This window comes from Emydura macquarii, unplaced genomic scaffold (genome assembly GCF_026122565.2).
Source record: "Emydura macquarii macquarii isolate MOO-44397 ecotype Brisbane River unplaced genomic scaffold, CSIRO-AGI_Emac_v2 contig_3603, whole genome shotgun sequence".
NCBI lineage: Eukaryota > Metazoa > Chordata > Testudines > Chelidae > Emydura > Emydura macquarii.
This window is the reverse complement of record NW_027133740.1, coordinates 658,970-678,194: the sequence shown is the minus strand read 5'-3', so window position 1 is coordinate 678,194 and position 19,225 is coordinate 658,970. Positions and strand designations below refer to the sequence as shown.

The 19,225-nt window shown below is 66.9% G+C and overlaps 2 protein-coding genes across 3 annotated transcripts in view; one reads left to right on the top strand and one right to left on the bottom strand.

The window, feature by feature from the left end:
* The window catches only part of CLCN2 (chloride voltage-gated channel 2), a 34,460-nt gene extending 23,003 nt beyond the window's left edge, over positions 1 to 11,457 (top strand). Inside the window, exons 10-24 of the mRNA XM_067536510.1 lie at positions 59 to 160; positions 424 to 508; positions 829 to 984; positions 1,840 to 1,909; positions 2,681 to 2,791; positions 3,325 to 3,538; positions 3,834 to 3,967; positions 5,109 to 5,293; positions 5,934 to 6,039; positions 6,126 to 6,199; positions 6,384 to 6,443; positions 8,571 to 8,609; positions 9,971 to 10,075; positions 10,394 to 10,480; positions 10,801 to 11,457. Coding sequence (XP_067392611.1) covers positions 59 to 160; positions 424 to 508; positions 829 to 984; positions 1,840 to 1,909; positions 2,681 to 2,791; positions 3,325 to 3,538; positions 3,834 to 3,967; positions 5,109 to 5,293; positions 5,934 to 6,039; positions 6,126 to 6,199; positions 6,384 to 6,443; positions 8,571 to 8,609; positions 9,971 to 10,075; positions 10,394 to 10,480; positions 10,801 to 10,995 — 1,723 coding nt within the window. The 3' untranslated portion in view covers positions 10,996 to 11,457. The remainder of the gene's footprint in view (positions 1 to 58; positions 161 to 423; positions 509 to 828; positions 985 to 1,839; positions 1,910 to 2,680; positions 2,792 to 3,324; positions 3,539 to 3,833; positions 3,968 to 5,108; positions 5,294 to 5,933; positions 6,040 to 6,125; positions 6,200 to 6,383; positions 6,444 to 8,570; positions 8,610 to 9,970; positions 10,076 to 10,393; positions 10,481 to 10,800) is intronic.
* Positions 11,458 to 13,298: 1,841 nt separating this feature from the next.
* LOC137145647 (heat shock protein beta-7-like) lies at positions 13,299 to 15,521 on the bottom strand. 2 transcript variants are annotated; one of them, XM_067536527.1, is made up of 3 exons: positions 15,316 to 15,521; positions 13,850 to 14,037; positions 13,299 to 13,677 (listed from the first exon to the last, which is right to left on the bottom strand). In XM_067536527.1, the coding sequence occupies exons 1-3, from the start codon at positions 15,494 to 15,496 to the stop codon at positions 13,489 to 13,491; spliced, it is 558 nt and encodes a 185-aa protein (XP_067392628.1). In that variant the 5' UTR covers positions 15,497 to 15,521; the 3' UTR covers positions 13,299 to 13,488. The 2 variants fall into 2 exon arrangements, with proteins under 2 accessions (XP_067392628.1, XP_067392629.1); XM_067536528.1 differs by having other exon boundaries at positions 13,883 to 14,037.
* Positions 15,522 to 19,225: the final 3,704 nt, after the last annotated feature.

Here is a 19,225-nt window from a genome sequence, read left to right as displayed (position 1 = left end):
CCCCCATCACCGCCGGGACCGTCCCAGCAGTCGCTCACCTGTGCGCCCCCCTTCCCAGGATTGCCAGCGGCTTCGGGGGGGCACTCTTTGTCTACTTCAACCGCAAGATCGTCCAGTTCATGCGCAAGCAGAAGGCCATCAACCGCTTCCTGATGAAGAAGTAAGTGGTGCCGGCAGGCTCCCTCCCCGCGAGACCAGGGGTCCCTGGAGCCCGAAGCAGGGGGCGGGGAGTGCAGCGCCCCTAGAACCAGGCCTGGCTGGAGCACGGGCAGAGGGAGAACCTGTGATGAGGCTGGAGGGAGAACCCGGACAGGAGAGCAGCTGCTGGGCACAGGGTGGGGCTAGCTCTTCCCTGAAGGCTGGGGGAGAGGGGTTTTGGTGGGTGCGGTGGGATCACTTGCTGTGTGTGTTGCTCCCACGCAGGCGCCTGCTTTTCCCCGCATTGGTCACTCTGCTCATTTCCACGCTGACCTTCCCGCCTGGCTTCGGACAGTTCATGGCCGGCCAGGTAACCCGCTCCCCACCGCTAGCCTGGCAGCCCTGCCCAGCGGGCAGCGCTCGTTTGGAGACACCCGCTGCTCTGTGCTTGCCCCAGCTGTGACTTGAACCCAGGACCCTGGCAGCAGGTGCTGAAGCTCTAGGAGCGATGGCCCTGATGTCTCCCAGGTCTCCAGCGCCCAGCGGGCGAGACGCTGAGATGGGCTGGGCTGGGGACGGCGCTCAGCCCCCATGGGGTTTCCTGACAGGGAATGCTCTGTGCAGGGTGTGGAGATGGGGCGGAGGCCCGGCCCCCAGACTCACCCTGCATGCCACGGTCCCTCTCCCCAGCTCAGCCAGAAGGACACCCTGGTGACCCTGTTTGACAACCACACCTGGGCCAAGCAGGGCCTGGCCGAGGAGTTCGAGTACGTTGGCATCTCTGAGGCCTGGAAGCACCCGCATGCCAATGTCTTTGTCACCCTGGTGGTTTTCATCCTCATGAAGGTGGGTCCCTCTGCCCCCCTTCCCTGGCTGGGGCTGCCCCGCTCACACAGGGCTCACAGAGAATACAGTGCCCCAACACAGACCCTCCTTCCTGGGTTCGCATCAGTTTATTTGGCTCAGTGACACGACTGCAGAAAGGCTGAGTGGGGACAATGCACAGGCCCTGCAAGGCCCCCCTCTGCCCCCGCTCTGCCCATCAATCCCACCCCCCGGCCCCCTGCTATCCCAGCCCTGGGCTCCCCCTGCCTCTCACTCCATGCCAGCACTGGCTGAGCCGCTGGTCCCCCAGGCCCGGTTACTGGGGCTCTCCCCTCCCCTGGCTCTCTCCTTGCGGTAGGAGCATACGCTCTTGCAGCACCCACCCTCCCCCAGCAGGCTTGTGTATGGGTTGGGACCAGGACTGAGGGGGAGTGGGGCCCGGCTGGATGTGTGTGGGCAGAGCTGTGGCTGGCTGGGTGTGGTCTGTCAGAGAGGGCGTGGCCTGATCTGGCTGGATGTGGTCTTGCTGGGAGTGGGCGTGGCCCTGTCTGGCTGGGTGTGGTCTGGCTGGGAGTGGGCGTGGCCCTGGCTGGCTGGGTGTGGTCTGTCAGAGAGGGTGTGGCCCGGTCTGGCTGGGTGTGGTCTGGCTGGGAGTGGGCGTGGCCCTGGCTGGCTGGGTGTGGTCTGTCAGAGAGGGCGTGGCCCGGTCTGGCTGGGTGTGGTCTGGCTGGAAGTGGGCGTGGCCCTGTCTGGCTGGGTGTGGTCTGGCTGGGAGTGAGTGGGTGGCTGGGTGGGGCCCTGGCTTGCTGAGTGTTGTCTGGGAGCATGGGGGGAGCTGACTGCTGGGAGACCCCTGACTCATGCCTCTGCCCCCAGTTCTGGATGTCAGCCCTGGCCACCACCATCCCAGTGCCCTGCGGAGCCTTCATGCCTGTCTTTGTCATCGGTGAGTACCAGCCCCGGAGGTGCCCCTGGCCTCGCCCCCTGCCATCCTGCCTGTGCGGATCCCAGGGCAGCCCCAGCGGTGCCAGCCCAGCTCCCGAAGAACCAGCGCCTCTGCCAGCTACTGACCAGCCCCTCCTGGCAGGGAGCACACAGCCGATTGACCCACGGTCCCTTCGTGCCGGCCATCGCCCTCAGGCAGCAGTAGCAGCTCCTTGTACCCGCCCCGGTGCGGCTGGTGCCCCGTCCGTGTGGCAGGGTCCTCGTGCCGGGGGGCAGGCCCTTTCCCGCGGTGCCAGGCCTGCTCAGGGCTTTGGGAAGGGGTTTCGGTACCTCTCAGCCTGGTGTGAGGCGGGGCTCAGTGTTCAGTAGCTCCGGGTGGCCCAGTGCTCTCCTCCCCAGCCCGAACTGTTCTTCCCCCTGCCACCTCTCTCCAGGGAATGGGGCAGTGCCGTGCCCAGTCCACCCAGGGAGGCGGGAAGAGCCACAGGGGCTACGGAGCCTTGGGCCACCTTGAGCCCCCTCTCCCATGTGCTCGCTCAGCCCTGTGCTGCTGCTCCGGTTCCCACTGCTCCAGCAGTGCAGTGTCAGACTAGCTGGCCCCTAGGCCATGGCAGCCGGCAGAGACTGCCCCCTGAACAGCTCTATCGCCCCCGGGATGGGCACCCTGCCCGAGGGAGCCGCATACAACTGATTTCCTCCCCTCCCCCAAGCTGCCACGCAGGCTCCTGGGCTGCCCCCACTCCCCCCTCTGAGCCCCTGTCTCCCTGGGCAGGCGCGGCTTTCGGGCGGCTGGTGGGGGAGAGCATGGCCGCCTGGTTTCCGGACGGCATCCACACCGACGCCAACACCTACCGCATCGTGCCGGGAGGCTACGCCGTGGTAGGTAAGCGCCACGTCTCCACGTCCGGAGAGGAGCCGCTGCGGGCCCCAGCCCATCCGACCGCCCAGAGAACCCGCTGGGGCCAGCCCCAGGGGACAGGGCAGCTCCCTCCTGCCAGCCCCCAGAGCGGGGCAGGTCGTCCAGGAGAGCCCCAAACTGAACGACCACGGGGAAGTGTCCAGGCTGCACCCTAGAGCAGGGCGTCCCCAGAGCGACAGGGACGATTGGCCCCTCAACCCCGGGTGTGAGCAGGCGGTGACGGGAGGCTGGTGCAGATGAGTTGGCAGAGCAGCTTGAGGGCTCCCTGGGGTGTTAGGACCATGGGGGGGCAGCGCCATGGGGCTCCCCCTCCGTGGGGCTGTTGGGGAGGTGCTGGGGCTCATTGGAGGGGGTCTCGCTATGGGGGCAGCTCTGTGGGGTCTCCTTAGGGTGGGGGAAACTCCCTGAGGTGTCGCTATGGGGCAGCTTCGTGAGATCTGGCTCGGGCCCACAGCAGCCCTGCAAAGTCTCACGGTGGCGCGCTCTGCCCCACGCAGGCGCAGCCGCGCTCGCCGGGGCTGTGACCCACACCGTCTCCACCGCGGTGATCGTCTTCGAGCTGACGGGCCAGATCTCCCACATCCTGCCCGTGATGATCGCCGTCATCCTGGCCAACGCCGTGGCCCAGAGCCTGCAGCCCTCCCTCTACGACAGCATCATCCGCATCAAGAAGCTGCCGTACCTGCCCGAGCTGGGCTGGGGGCACCAGGAGTAAGTGGCGGCCTTGGCTCCCTTCCCCGGGAGAGCCGGGGTCTGCAGGAAGCCCCTGAGACGGGGGAGCTCCAAGGGATGCAGTTAGCAGCTGGTCCGGCTCAGCTCGGTGCCTAGACACACAGGTGATGGGCACTGGAGCCATGCACCAGCCTGCTGAGAACCACAGCGGCTTCTGCGGTTCCCAGGACTGGGTGACTGTGGGGACCATGCCCCAGGCTGTTCACATCCACGGCTGGGAGGAGGGATCCCCACGGCAGCCCCCCGTGCTCAGGCCCTGCCTTGCACCCTGCAGGAAGTACAACGTGCGGGTGGAGGACATCATGGTGCGGGACGTGCACTACGTGACCCTGAACTGCAAGTACCGCCACCTGCAGGAGGTGCTGCACGGCACCAAGCTGAAGAGCCTGGCGCTGGTGGAGTCGGCTGGTGAGACGTGGGGGGCAGGCGGCGCCGTGGGGTTAGGGGGGGCAGAGCTCCTCCTGCCCTGGGCAGCACCACCCGTGTGGAAAAAGCCCCTGGGCCAGCACAGCCTTTCCAGGCAGAGCAGTCCGCCCACTGAGTGGCCGTCGGGACCGTTCCCACTCTGTGCCCCCAGGCTTCCCTAGCGAGTCCCGCCTGCTCTGGCACTGGGCCCGTCTCCCTGGTCAGGGGCTGGGCCCTGGGACCATCCTGAGCTTCAGCCCGGCCCTGTGCCCACTCTGCCTGCCTGCCCTGACCGTTACCTTGGCAACGGAGGATGCTGCGTCACCATGGTGATCTGTAAGGTTTAGAGGAAACAGGAAGGCCAGTGCAGGCTCTTTCAATGGATCCTTCCCCACTTCCACTTCAGAGCCAGACTCCCAATAAACAGGGAGGGTGAGGTGGGGCAGGAGAACGGGCCTTCTTTCTGCAGAGAGCTCTGCTGTCAGCTGAGACCCCACAATTCATCACACGTGGGCTGTGAGCTGGAGCCTGAAGCAGAGCCTCTCAGTTCTTGCTGGTGGGCACCCTGGGGCCTTCCTGCTTGCCCCAGAACCTCATGCCCTGCCCCAGAACCAGCACAGGGGTCATCACCCAAGTGTCACAGACTCGTCAACCTGGACCCAGCGTCCCACAGACACACTGGTGGGCAGGGAGCAGACCAGGGCAGAGTGGGGAGGGCAGACCCAGCCATAGGAGACCCTGATGGTCCCTTCCCTTCTCTGGGCACTGAGCATTTGCTCACCTGCCTTCAGGGCCGCTGTCCCACGGTTGCAAAAGGGGAGACAGGCCCGGAGAGGGGAAGAAACTGGCTGGAGGTCACCCCACAAGCCTGGGGCAGAGCCAGGAATAGGACCCAGGAGTCCTGTCTCCCAGCCCCAAGCTCCAGGGACAGACGGACAGACAGGCCTGGGAGCCAGGAGCCCTGCAGGGTGACCCAGCCCTACCTGTCATTGTCCCGCTCCTGCGAGGAGACAAGGCCGTTCCCCTCAGGGCTCAGATTCGAGTCTCCCCCCGGTGACTGGGGAGGAGGGGAAGTGTCTGGTGGGGGAGGTGGATATAGCCCCGGGGGAAGCTAACGCCACTCACAGCTGTGACCCCCCTGCAGAGTCCATGATCCTGCTGGGCTCCATCGAGCGGGCCCAGGTGGCAGCGCTGCTGAGCAACCAGGTGGGCTACCAGCGCCGGCTGCAGTACATGCAAGAGAGAGCGCAGGCCGGGAGGAACGGCCTCGCCGAGAAGCCCCCGACCGAAAACAGCCACAGGGCCTCCGACGTGGGAGTGCGGTTCCAGGTGAGAGGCGGGGGGCAGCCTGGAGAGCCCCCATCCCCACTGCCAGGCTGGGCTGCTGACGGGACGCCCTGGGCCTGCCCCGGCCCTCGCTGGCAGAGGGGCCGAGTGCTGAGCAGGCCCTAGGGACAGAGCCCCTGCGCTGCAGGGTCCCTGCTGGGGCACGGGGTGCTGGGCAAGATGGTGCCCGCGTTGCCAGGGCCAGCTCCATTCGCACCCATTCAGATGAGCCAAAACACGGGGGCTGCCCTTGGGGACGCTGGCCCCTTTAAATGCCCCCACGGGGGAGGTTGGGAAAAGCACAGGCATGCTGGAGGAGCTTCTGTTGGGGCGTGCACCCCCTTTCTCTCTCCCCTCTGCTCGGGGCTGGGCTGGCCGTGGGGCCATGTCCCCTGGCCTCCCATCCTACTGAACTGGACAGTGCGCCTTGGGCCCCTGCCCACCCCCCTGCAGCCCGGACTGCTCTGGATTGGCCTGGTGATGGGCTGGGCTGGGTGGGGTGTGGATGCCCCAGGCCTGTGGTCCCCTATCCACACACTGGACCACACACCAGGCTGGGCTGGCAGTGGGATGCCTTGGGCCCGTTCCCCCCAGGTGCCGATTCAAGCCCCCTGCACACGCCTCTCTCTCTCGCTGCCCCCAGATCAGCACGGAGGAATCGGCGGCGGCCCCGACCCAGGGAGACACCCGCAAGCCCCTCAAGCCAGCGCTCAAGCGAGCTGCCAGCAGTTCGGCGGAGATGCCCCCAGGTGAGCCCCTCTGCCCCCGTGACGCCGGCCAGGCTTCTGGCTCGCTGCCCTTTGCACTGACCCTTTCTCTGCTTGTGCGTCCGCAGCCCAGAGCCCGGATCACTCTGCCATCGCCCTCAAGAGCCTCTTCTGCACCAGCCCCGCCACGGAGCCTGGTGAGGTGAGAGCCCCCCACCCCCTCCCCGCGGTGTCTGCCGGGGCGTTCCCCCACCGCCATGGCACCTTGGGCCTCTGCTCTGTGCCCGGCCCCCAGGCGAGGGCCCGGGGCGACGGAGCCCGGCCGTGCCGCTGCGGTTTCCCGTAACGCCTCTGTCTTCTCTCCTGTTTTTCTCGTGGCTAAAAAGGCTGAGAATTCAGCACCGCCCGAAAAGCGCAAGTCGAAGCGCGTCCGCATTTCCATCGCGGTAAGTGTGTGCCACGCCTCGGCCGGTCGCAGGCCTGGCACCCACACGCCTTGGCCAATCACAGACCGGGCGCCACCCTCCCCCATACTGTGCTGAGGGAGCCCCACAGCTCCTACCCTCTCCAGCCGCCCTCGGGATTTCCACCCGCAGAGCCCTTCCCAGCACTCATTAATGAATCGTCGATCCATGCCAGGCCCTGCTGCAGCAGGGCAGGCTCACCACTTCCACTTACAGGTGGGGAAACCGAGGCACAAAGGGGGAAAGGGATCTCCTCCCCCAGGCTGTGCAGCCAGTCAGTGGCTGAGCCAGGGATAGAACCTAGGAGTCCTGACTCCCAGGGCACGGCTGATGGTCAGGGTGGCCCAAGGGGGCAAGAAGCATCCCCAATCACCCCTCCCCCATGCAGCCTGTCTGCCCCTCCCCCATGCAGCCTATCTGCCACTTGCAGAGGAAGGGCAAGGGGAGCCCCACTCCACAGCCGGAGCCGGAGCCACCGTGTGCTCTGGGGTCCTTCAGCACAGTATGGGCCTTGATTTGACCCCCTCCACCCCATTTCACCCACTCCCAGCTCACCCAATGGGAGTCTTTTAACGCATCTTCCAACTGACCAATCCAGCAACAATCAACTCACACCAGCCAATCAGAAATCAGTGCCTCCTGATCTGCTCCCCCCTCTCCCAGCTCACCCAATGGGAGCCTTTTAACACGCCGTCCAACTGACCAATCCGGCAATGATCCACCCATGCTGGGCCAATCAGAAATCAGTGTCTCCTTGATCATGACTCCAGCCCCAGCTGATCTACCTCCCCTCCCGCAGTGAGATCACCTGATTCACACCTGCTCTAGGAATCCGCTGGGCTGGGCTTTGCCTGGCATGAGCCAGATCGCAGAGGTGGCTGCGGGAGCCCCCGAGGGCAGAGAAGCGTGGCCGGGGCACGCCCTGCCGCGAGAAGCGAGGGGCAGGCAGCACAAAGGGGTCTGCCATCCATCCCCAGAGCCAGGCGCCCCCCCAGCCACGCGCAGCCGCTTGTGCGAGGGGCACACGGCAGCTCGGAGTGAAGGGTCAGCTTTTGAAGGAGGGGCTGGGCTTGGCATGTGCGCGCAGGAGAGGAGGCCAGGAGTGGGGCGGAGCGTCCGGCTGAGAAGGGTGGGAGCACCGCAGTGGGCTCCCGCCCCATGGCAGCCAAACCCGAGAGGCAGATCCCCCCCCTGCTTCCGCCCTTGACCCACGAGCAGCTGAGCGAGGGTCTCTGGCCTGCAGGCACCTGGCCACTTCCCTCCAGCACAGTGGGGAGCCCTTCTGTCTCCCTAAGGCGCTGATCTGAGTGCCCCCAGGGTAGGGCAGAGCTTCACAACCCCCACCATTAGATGGGAGCCGAGGGAGAAAGGCCCAGCCCCTCAGAGGGGTTTGGGCTCCTAATCTCCCTTGACACGGCTGGGAGTTCAGTATCTAGATACGCTGGGATCTGGGCCTGGGGGACTCTCCAAAGGGCCCGTGGGGAGCATGTGGCGGGGCAGGGCCTAGAACTGCATCTCCCACGTCCCAGGCCAGGGCCTGAGCCCCTGCACCCCCCTTCCCCTGAGCCCTCTCTCAGCCGTGCTGTCGTCCCAGGGCAGGCAGGGGGGCTGCTCCATGCAGCAGAGGAGGCGGCTCTGGCACTGCCAGGGGGAAGCTGCGTCAGGGGCAGCGTGGGGAGGGGAAGTGCAGAAAGCAGGTGTCCGGGGCAAGCGCCTGGAGGATGGAGAGGGGAGTGGGCACAGGACGGGGGCTGCAGCCTGGCTTCTGGGTGGCCGGCAGCTTTGTGCAGAGTCAGAGTCGGCAGCTGGGGCTCAGGGAGGGGAGGGAAATCCAGGCACAAGCGGGGCACTGCGGAGGGGCTGAGACAAGGCGGAGCGTGGGGTGGGGCGAGCGGAGCTGGGCCCGGGGACCTTGCTGGCCAGGGGAGCTACTCGCCCATGATCAGCGCCGTGCTCTGAGCCGGGTGACTGGAGGGAGCCCTAAGCGCACCTGGTCAGTGCCCACCCGGGCGGCTCACACTGACTCCGGGCGCCCGGGCAGCCGGGACACACACCGGTTCCAGGTCCCCAGGGCCTGGCTGACACGCCGCCTCCCTCCCTCTCTTGCAGGACCAGTATGAGCTGCCTGGCGAGATGAGCCCCTCCGAGGTGAGTGCCAGGGGGTGGGCCATGCGCCAGGCCCTGCCACTCAGATACCCTGAGCAAGAGGCTCTCCCGGCAGATGGCAGCGCCTGAGCCCTTCCCGAGGGCCAGGCAGGCCAGGGCAAGTGTCCCGCTAGGGCAGGGCGAGGGCCACGCTGCTGGGATGCCCAAGGCTGAGTCTCCCTCATTCATCGGTCAGGAGCTGCCCCCAGGCCGGCTGGCACAGAGCGAAGGGATCTGTCTGCCCCTCTCCCCTCAGCTCTGCTGAAGCCCACCCTTCCTGGGAGCGGCAAGGGGACCCCACAGCTCCTCGGCAGGGACCACGCGGGCAGGAACCCCCCAACCAGGTGCCCGCCTGGGACAACGAGCGCGTTCAGGGCTCTGCCCAGGGGCCACGTGCGCTGTTTCCCAGGCCCTCCACAAGCCGCAGAGACAGTTCAGGGAGCACTGGGCCGTGGAGAGCCTGCTCCGCTCTGCCAAGTCCTCGTGGCACCGCCCGTGTCACTTGTCCAGCGAACACACCCCTCCCACCCCAGCCGTTCCACCTGCCTGGAGCTGAGAGGTCCTGCGCCCCGGGGCCCATGCCCAGCAGTGCTCGGGGGAGCCGGAGGCACGGCAATCCCGGCCTCCGCTCCCCCATTCTGCAACGGGTAAAGAATCCCCACAGCAGCTGTGCCCGCCCTGTCCATGGGCCCAGCCGAGAGAGGGAAGGGGTGGGGGGAGATCGCAGTGGGGGGGCTTGGTAGACAAGGGGAGGGAGGGAGACTGGCTGGAGAGGCTCAGTCCTCGAGGGAAAGGATCCCATTGTGATTACACCTTGTGACATTGACCCGGCTGTGGGCAAAAGCTAGCCAGGAGGGGGCAACGGGGAGCCCTGAGTATGAGTGGAGCCACTGGGAGACGTTGGCTGCCAGGCAGAGGCGCAAATAACCAGGGGAACAGGGTACACTTTACCAAGGCCCCCAGACCCTGGGGGGGCTGGAGGCCCGGCCTAGGCTGCGACTCCCATTACCAGGAGGAAAAAAAAATGTTCATGGCTCACGAGATTGTACGTCTGGGACGAGGGGATGTGGGGGAGGGGGCCCGTGCTACACGTTTGTACTGGGCCCGAAAAAACTCTGCTCGGGCCCTGCTGTCACCCCCTCGAGGGGAAGGGAGCCAGGAGTCTTTTTCCACACCCCCAAGGCAGGCAGCGCTGCCCACCCTGGGGCCAGCTTTGGGCAGGGCGTGGGGCAGCAGGTGGGATGCTGGGAGAGCACCGGACTCAGGGCTGCCCGCTCTGCCCAGTCGTTGAGGCCTGGGCCGGGCAGGCTCTTGTCCCTCTGAGCCCCCCGGTCTCTGGCGCTCACGGCCCCTCTGCCTCTCAGATCATGGAGTGGGAGGAGCAGCAGCTGGACCAGCTCGTGAACTTCAACAACAGCAAGATCGACCCTGCGCCCGTCCAGCTGGTGGAGCGCACCTCCTTGCACAAGGTAGGGTGGGTGGCCTGCCGTCCTCTGCCCTGCACCAGGCTGCACCAGGCTGACCCTGGGCATGGCTCCCCAGTCTTACCAATAGTGCCCCCTCCCCCTTCTGCACACTGGCATGGCTGAGCTGCAGGTTCAGCTCTGGACCCTGCCGATCCACCCCGCACATACCCTGCCGCTGCCCATCCCTGGGGCTGCCCCATGGGACCTCCCCCCCACCCCCCCACTGAGGGTCAGGACCCATCTGGCTCTGCAGGCCCCGAGCCAGTGGGCTCCTGGCCAGCTCCTGGCTCTGCCGGCCCTGAGCCCGTGCCTCTGTTGCAGACTCACACCATTTTCTCGCTCCTGGGCGTGGATCAGGCGTACGTGACCAGCATCGGGCGCCTCATCGGCATGGTGTCCCTCAAAGAGGTGAGCAGGCCGGGCCACCTCCCAAACACCCCGGGCAGGCGGGTGGAAAATCAGCCTTATGGGGCTCGTCACACAGAATCCCGGAGCCCTCCTGGGGGGTGAGCGATGGGTCCCTTCCCCACACCCTTCCCCACAGGACAGATGGTGGCACCAACCCCCCCCCCCCCCCGGAGGAGGGTGAAGCAGCCCTGTCTCCCTCGCTCAGGACACCCACTTGTACCCTTCCCCCATTCCCTGCAGCTGGGGGGGGGGGGGAGAAGGGCCCCCAGTGCCCTCATGCAATGGGGGGCAGGGTATCTCATGCCACACTGCCCCCCCAGCTGCGCAAGGCCATCGAGGGCTCAGTCAATGCCAAGGGGGTGAAGGTCCGCCCGCCCCTGGCCAGCTTCCGGGACAGCACCGCCAGCAGCAGCGAGACGGAGACCGCGGACATCCACCAGCTGTGGGACCGGCGCCAGCGCCTCTCCATACCCCGCGAGTCCAGCCCCTCCGAGACAGACGACAAGTGCCAGTGAGGGGCAGGGCCCCCCCCCCCACTGCTGACAGAGGGGGCGCACTGCCAGCCCCAGCGGCGGTGGCACTAGGTGCCTGCACTGCCAGACTCACCTCCTGCCGCCAGCAGAGGAGCCCATCGCCGGGGCCGGGGCAAGCCACTGCCGTCACCCCTGCCCTGGGAGCTGTGCCGGTGGCCCCGGGGGGAGAAGAGGAAGAGCGCGCTACATGCACCCCCTGGTCCCCGCCTGCGGCGTTTGCTGGGGGGCGGGCGCAGGGCTCCTGGGGGCAGAGGCAATATTCAGCCCGCAGCACCCACCCCGCCAGCCTGGGGCCACTTGTTCCCCAAAACAGCACTGAGTTCTCCCCCCTGTTCCCCTGCAGGTGTCTCAGCCCTGGGCCCCCCCAGCTCTGCCGGTGCCCCTGAATCGCCATCCACAGCCTTCCCCCTCCCCTTCCCCCAGCTCGACCTGCCGTTGCTCCTCCGTCCTGACCCATAGCCGCCCCCCCCCCGCTATTCAGTCTCCAGTCAAGTCTGTCAATCATGCTACCTCCGTGGGTGCTTGGTGGGTGTAGCGCTGGGGCGCACAGGGGAGAGGGCAGCCGGCCACGGAGCCCAGTGTGAACAGCTCAGGTTCGCACCCGCCCAACCACCCCAGTCTTACTGAGCCCCGAATGGGAGGGGGCTCCTCTCTCCTCACCCCCACGTGGCTGCTCCTGCCTGGCCCCGGGCAGGGTCCCAGCAGCAACCAAGTTTCTCTGGGCCCTGCAGGGGTCAGGATGTAAATACAGAGATTTTTATATTAATTTAATAAAAGGACTTTCTAAATAGAGCAATAAAGTAACCCACAGAGCAGCTGCTGCGTGCCAAGCAACTCTGCCAGGGGTGGGCAGGAGCTGGGATCAGCGGGGGCACGGGGACACAGCCAGAGCCAGGCACCAGCTGGCCGGGCAGCCTTGGACCAGCAAACAGGAGCGGGGGGCCATGCACTGCTCCTACCCCAGTCACCCACGGGAGGGGGCGGTTGCTACAGCCAAACAGCTGGGGGCTAGGTGGGCCTGGTGGGGAACATGCAGACCCCCCCCCTGTCCCAAAAAGGCGGGGAACAAGCCTGGGCCCAGGCCGCTCCTTCCTGCCAAACTGGGAGCCTCTGTGCTCCCCGCCGGGGGGGGAGGGTGCTCCAGCCTCAGCAAGGGTGGCCACCCCCACCCTGCCCCCGCCTTCCAGCTGATTGCAGGAGTCTCCCCCTCTGGCCCAGCCCTGCTCAGGGGAGATGCTCCAGGACCAGCCCCCTGTAGCCCATGTCAGCCCTCTGATTGGCTGCCTGCCTCACTTGCCCGCCTCCTGGGTCAGAACAGCCAATTGGAGCTAGTGTAGGCAGAGCGTTACCCCTCCCTCTGCACCTGCAGCCCTGGGGGGGGACAGAGGGGGATTGGGGAGCGCAAAGGATCCAGAGGCACGTCCCCTCCCCCCCGCTGAGCAAAGGGGATGGCTCTGCCCCTCCCCACTGCAGCCCCGGCCTGGGAAGGGGTGATGAGAACCCCAGGAGCTTCCCCTGCCCACACACACCAGCCTGGAAGGGGGGGAGGGGACCCTGCTGCAGCACCCCCCACCTTCCCCCGGGAGAGGGGGCGAAGAACCTCAAGTGGAGCAGACACTGGGGCGCATGGGTCAGAGTGAGTGGCTCACACACCCAGTGGGGGGGGGAGGGGCCATCAAAGGCCAGCCCCCCCATGTAAGTTACAGACACCAGAACCAAGGCTCCGGTTTGGGGGGTCTGACTCATGGCAAGGCTGGGTCGGTTGCCGCTGCAGCAAGCCGGCTCCAGCCACACACATGCGGATGGCAGCGCCTGCAGACTAGTGGGGGGGCACGGGCCGTGCAGGCGGCCGCCCATGCCTGGCACGCCCGGCCCCGGGGGCACAGCCTTCATGCACTGGTGCACACCCGCCCTGCGCGGCGCGCCTGGGGCTGGCTGGCTCAGGGCCCCGTGGGTGGGCCAGAGATGTCCGTCGGCATACGAGGAGTGGGTTGGTGCTCGGCCCAGGCTCCAGTGACGCGTGCCCTGGGGGCTGGGGCCGGCTGGCAAACACGGGGGGGGGGGGGGGGGGGGCATGAAGGGACCCAGCGAGCTGGGGCAAGGGGCAGAGGAGTCAGGCACCAGCGGAGGAGGCGGCTGTGCTGTTCCAAGGGGAGGGTTCTCGCCCAGCGTGTGGGGCTGGGGAGCGGAACAGGCGGCCAAGGAGTGCCGGAGAGAGATGTCGCTGCTTCCTCCCAGCTCAGGGTGCAAGACGCTCGGCCCCGGCCCACAGCCCCGACTCAGCCTTGGGTGGGAGAAAACCTTTATTCCAACCAGCAGCGGGGGGGGAGAACAGCAGCCCAGAGGTCCTGTGCTGGGCGCCAGTAGCACGGGCCACATAAGATGGCAGCCCGGCCTGGGGACCCCCCGCCCCGTGCAGAGGCCGGCCTGAGGTGAGTGAGGTGGGGGTGTGGGGCCCGGCTGTGACCAGGGGCGTCACAGCTTGACCTCGGTGCGGTACAGCGGCTGGGGCGCCTCGCCCAGCTTGGCAGCAGCCTTGCGCTTGGCGTTGATGACCAGCGTGCCCGCGTCGGTGAGGGAGCAGCTGACAGACATGGGGTCCATGTCCTCAGGGAGCTGGCACCGGTGGGTGAACGTGTTGGAGACGGTGCCGTCCTCTGCCACCTGCCGGGTAAACAAACCCCCCCCCGTGAGCACCTGGCCTGCACCAGCGGGCAAAATGCACCGGCCGGCTGAGCACAGCCCCGGGCAGCCCAGCCTCTCCCAGGAGGGGGCGCCATAGGGCATGGGGCAGGTGTGGGGATTTGGGAGGGGGAGCTGCCCGCGCCTGCTGTACCTTGTTCCGCCCCCTCCCCAGGCCCCATCTCACCGTCTCGGCCTGGATGACGATGTGGTAGTTGGACGTGGTCACCACGACGTCCTGCGGCTCGAACTGGCTCACGTCGGCCGTCACCTGGTAGGTGTTGCCCCCGGCTCTCACATTGCCGCCCAGGCTGCAGGGGCGCACGGACCCTGGCGGGGAGCCTGCGTGGCGTGGGGGGGGATGATGACCCAGAGGAAGGAAACGGATGAATAACGGCGCCCACAAAGGCATGGGGCTGCACCACCAGTGATGTAGGGCAGGTGCTGAGCCAGCCTGGTGGGGGCGCAGTGGGGTGACGGGAGTAGTAGGCAGTGGGGGGGGGGGTATAGTGTGCTGTCAGGGTGCAGTGGGCAAGCTGGGGGGGAGGGGGTGCACCCGCCCGGCAGGGCGAAAGCCAGGCCTCCCCTCCCCATGGTGCAGTGCTGGTGCAGGGGTCAGATGCAGGCTGGGTCCGGGTCACAGCTGCAGGGGGGCTGGGCCCCTGGTTTTGCCAAGGACAAAGAGGCTATTTGTAGAGCAGGTGGGGGGAGGAGGGGGTCTGGCTGGCAGTGGCTGCTTTTGGTAGGGGGCTGCTGGCAGTCGGGGTTGACTCGGGGGGGGGGGGGGAGGATCTGGCTAGTTGGGGATGGAAGGACTGATTGGGGAGGGTCTGGCTAGCAAGCCGGAGGCTGGAAGGGGGGCTGGATACTGGGGGATGGGTGGACTGAGTCGTGGGGGGGGGTCTGGGTAGCAAACTGAGGGGGATGGAAGGGGGATGGATACTGGGAGATGGGCGGACTGAGTGGGTGGGGGGGGCAGGTCTGGGTAGCAAACCAGGGGGCTGGAAGGGGGCTGGTTAGTGGGGGATGGGCAGACTGAGTGGGGGGGGGGTCTGGCTAGCAAGCCGAGGGGGCTGGAAGGGGGCTGGTTAGTGGGGGATGGGCAGACTGAGGGGGGGGGGGTGTCTGGCTAGCAAACCGGGGGGCTGGGTAGTGGGGAATGGGTGGACTGAGTGCGGGGGGGGGGGGGGGTCTGGCCAGCAAGCCGAGGGGGCTGGAAGGGGGCTGGTGGCAGGGCTGCCCATGGGGCACAGGATGAAGAACCCGCTGCTGGCAGGAGCTGAACGCTCCCTGGACAGGCAGTGCTCCCATCCTGGCCTGGGCATGGACGTCAAGCGACCTTCCCTGTCCCTATGGCCACTGCCCCCCCGAGGGGCAGGCCCCTCACCTCCCGAGGCTGACGGCCCGTTTGAACCGGGACCGTAGCACTGAGAGCATGGGCCTCGCTCGACCGCCCTACAGGAGCGACACCGGGAGCTAGTAGCAGTAGTAGGTTCTCACCTTCTTTGGCCAACGGGCCCCGCCCCACCCTCCTGCCCCAGCGCAAGCAGAGGCCGTAGCACCCCAAGGCAGGTGCTGGGGTTGGCCCCTCCCCCCCCCCCCCATGCCCGTGGTCCCCACCTGTGTATCCATAGGAGTCCCGGGGCCGCGCAGCGAAGGGGCCGTGGTGCAGGGCGCCCCTGTCCCCCTCCTCCCCAAAGCGCCCCCGGGGCTCGAAGCAGGCCTCGCCGGGGGGCGCGTTCTGGCTGAAGGTGCTGATCCGCTCTGAGCGGTAGGTGGAGGACGAGCTGACGGAGGCCATGGCGCTGGTGCCGGCCCGCGAAGAAGACGGGTCCGTGCTGGGAGGCGCGGCTGGGGGGGGAGGGGGCGGGAGGGCGGCCAGAGCCTGGAGATGCCCATAATTAGCAAGGTGTCCGATGGCCCCGGCCCCTGGAATGTGAGATAAGGCGGCCGCATTCCCAGATAGCGCCTGGCAGAGCCGCCTGCATGTGGGGTGCGGGGGGGGCAGCATTGTCATGGCTACCGCAGCCCCCGGGGACGGGAAAGAGGCTGGATCCCCTTTGGAGCAGGGCAGGGGGGCCCCCTCTGGGGCAGGAGTGGCCATGTTGGGGTACCCGAGCAGGACCCTATGGCCCCAGGGTGCCAGTCCCCTCGAGATCTGGCCTCCTCCGGGGTGTTAACCCGTTCCTGGCCAGGGCCTGGCTGGCCCGTGTGGCTGCCTGGGTCGGGCCCCTCGGACACGCAAGACGCCCGCGGCGGGAAGCGGCTGAACCCCGCCAAAGAGGCGCCCACGCAGTGCTCCGGTAACATGACTTGCTTTATTAGAGGCCTGGCAGGATGGCCGCTGGCGGCCGGGACGCAGGACAGCTGAGCCCGGGTCTCAGCGGCCACAGAGCCAGGTTGGCGGCTCACGGTCCCCGAGCGCCGGGCAAGGCCGCGTGGCCCTTGAAGACCAAGACACGGCCCATGGGACACGCCGCCCCACTGCCAGCCTGCCGCCCAGCTCCACACCGCTCCCCTTGCACACTCAGCCTGCCCTCCCATCCGTCTGCGGGCACATACCTCCCACCCCCGCACAGCCATGTATGTGCATATACCCCTCCCCTCGTGTCCTGCCCCTCATAGCCCCGTGTGCGTGCACACACAGCCCTCCCCTCACGGCAGAGTGCGCACACGCGGCTCGCCTCAGACCCGTGCGCACGCCGACACGCGCACGGCTCGCATTTGTGCGTGCACACACACCTCAGCACACACCCACCTTCCCTCACCTGCGTGTGCACGCGCACTCACCTGCCTCACACCTCCATGTGGGCCACACACGTACGCACACCACACCTCCACATGCCTGCACCTCCCCCCCCCCCGCCCCCGGTGCACACCCCTGCCTTTCTATCGTTGCAGGTGCACGATGCCCGCGGCCACGTTTCCGTCCACACACACAGCGCTGCTGGCACAGCCACACCTGTGCCCGGTGTGCGCGCTTGAGCGCGCACACAGCCCCCGGGACACGTACACGTGCTGGGGGCATGGCATGGGAAAGCACAGGGACTAGTAATTGCCCAGTGCTGCTAGCCATGCCCTGTTTGCCTTGCCCCTTCCAGCTGCTGCATTATTAAGTGCTGTCTGGTGGGCAGCCCCTCCGTGAACCAGGCTCCCCAGGAGAGAGTGTGCTCTGGTGGGTGGGGTAGATGGCTGGGGGGTCAGGACTCCTGGGTTCTTTTCCTGATTTACTGTAGCAGCGTGGGCAAACCACTTCGGCTCAGAGCCTCAAGTGTATTAAGGAGCCTAACGCCCATTTAATTCACTGGACGTTCAGGGCCTAAATACCTTTAAGGATCTGAGCCAGCCCCGCCCCTTGCCTCAGTTTCCCCAGCTGTCATAAGGGGGTGATGCTTATGGCACGGGCGTGGGCGGGATTAACATGGGAGTGTTTGTGAATGTGCCCAGAGTCTCCTGGCTGGGAGGGGGCCAGCGATCTAGCATGGTCTCCCATGGCCTCTGCCCCACGGCTGCGGTGTGAGAGCTGCCCCCCCCCGACGGCCGAGCCTCTTGCAAGCTGGCAGCTGGCCGGTATCACCTATTGCAAGCGGGGAGCAGAGGCTGGCAGAGCTGCCGTGTGTTCCCGGGGAAAGGGGCATTTCAAACCGCTACAGGCAGTGCCCAGCTGTGTGCCAGAGCTGTCCTGGGGAGGGAGATTGCAGGCCCTCCGGGGGCAGGGAGACCACAGCCTGCCAGCAAGGGGGGGGCCAGAGTCTGTGGGGTTGGCATGGGGGGGGGTGATGCAAACACCTGCCCTCTGTTGGGACCAGGTCTGAGACCCAAACTCATTGCACCAGGGCTTCCCGACAACAACGGAGGGGGGGGGGGGGGGCAGCATGTGGGCACTCCCAGTGGGGCTGGGATGTGGGGGGGACGTGAGGTTGGGAGTGGATCAGGAGAGATTGCTGCCAAGGGCCCATATAGACCATAGCCTGCCCCAGATCTTCCCGGGGGGGGGGGGGGGGGGGGGTCACACGGGCGCCAATGGTAGGGACGGTTGAAGGGGTCCCTGGCAGAGGATGGGGGAAGGGCAGGGCAGCTTCTCTTCCTCCCCCAAACCCTGGGGTTCCCTGGCTGAGTTAAAGAGCCAGTGCCCCCCCCCCCGCCATGCCCAGCAAGGCGAGCCAGCTCCCCCCACACCCTGAGCACTGAGATCGAGCAGCCTGAGCCCACCACAGTGGCCCACTCGGGCTGGGTCAGGCAGAAGTCGCCACGGCCAGGGACGCTTGGGGAGAAGCTCTCAGCTCGGCCCAGCCCATCATGGATGCGGGTACGTGGCTGGGGCTCCCAGCTGAGCTCCTGCCCGCCTCTGGGCCCGATCCACACCCTGGGGGAAGTCAGGGGAGGCTTTCCAGCCACGTCAAAGGGCTTTGACACAGGCTTTCTGCAAGCAACCCTACAATAACGAAACAGCATGCACAGCCCACTGCTTGCAAGTGCCCCCCCCCTCCCACGACAAAGCAGCATGCATGGTCCAGGGCTCTCAGGCAACCCTATAATAATACAGCAGCATGCACAGCCCAGCACTCATGCGCCCCTACAGTAACACCCCACCAGACACCACCTGAGTCCACGTCCCCTTGCTGTCTGCTACAAGGTCACCGCATGCGCGCAGCCTGTGCCAGCCATGCTGGGACACCGGCCTCGAGCCCTCAGGTCCTGCCCCGGGGTCGTGAGCAATCCCTGGGCCTGCTCCACACAGCGTAGCCCCACGTCACCCAGCTGGACAGTCTCTGTTGCCCGAGGGGAGCGGCAGCAGCTCTCTAGCTGGGGGCACGTTTCCGTCTCAGGCCCCGGCCTAGAGGGACGGCAGCACTGCCTGCCGCCCTGGGGTATGTCGCTTCCCAGCACAGCGCTGGGATGCTGCTACGTTGGCTTTGCCCCATGGCAGTGGGAAACACTCAGTCACTGACCCTCCCACATCCCCCCCACCCCAGCCGCTCTGGTGCTCTGCAGGGGGACCGTGACCCCCCCACACCGGACCCCACATTGGGCAGAGACGGGGGCAGTGCCCAGTGCTACTCAGCGTCCGGCAGGCGTCTCCGAGGCAGATGAAATCTCTGCCAAGGGTGCAGGCTCAGGCTGGGTGCTCGAGTGCCGCTTTGGGGACTGGGCCGAGCCCCGGGGGGGGGTCAGGTGCCACCTTCCCTTACGCAGGGGTCAGCGCCACTGGCCAGGCCTGAGCCCTAGTTTAGGCACTTGAGTTCCGGGTTGAATTCCAGTGAAGCAGGAGGTGGCAGGGCCTGCTGGGAGCTCCTCGGAGCTGGAGGGGCGGCACAGGGAGCCCTGGCAGCGCTGGGCGTGGTGCCGGCTGAGCAGGCAGCCGGGCTGGGCAATGCCATGGAGGAGCCTGCAGCGCTTCCAGCGTTGCCGAGGGACGCCCCGCGCCCAGGTCCCACAAAGGGCTGCTGGGCGGGGGAAACGGGCGTTGGCCCCGTGTGGGGCAAGCAGGGAGCGTGCACGCAGTGGGGGGGAGGAGAGGGTTCCCCGG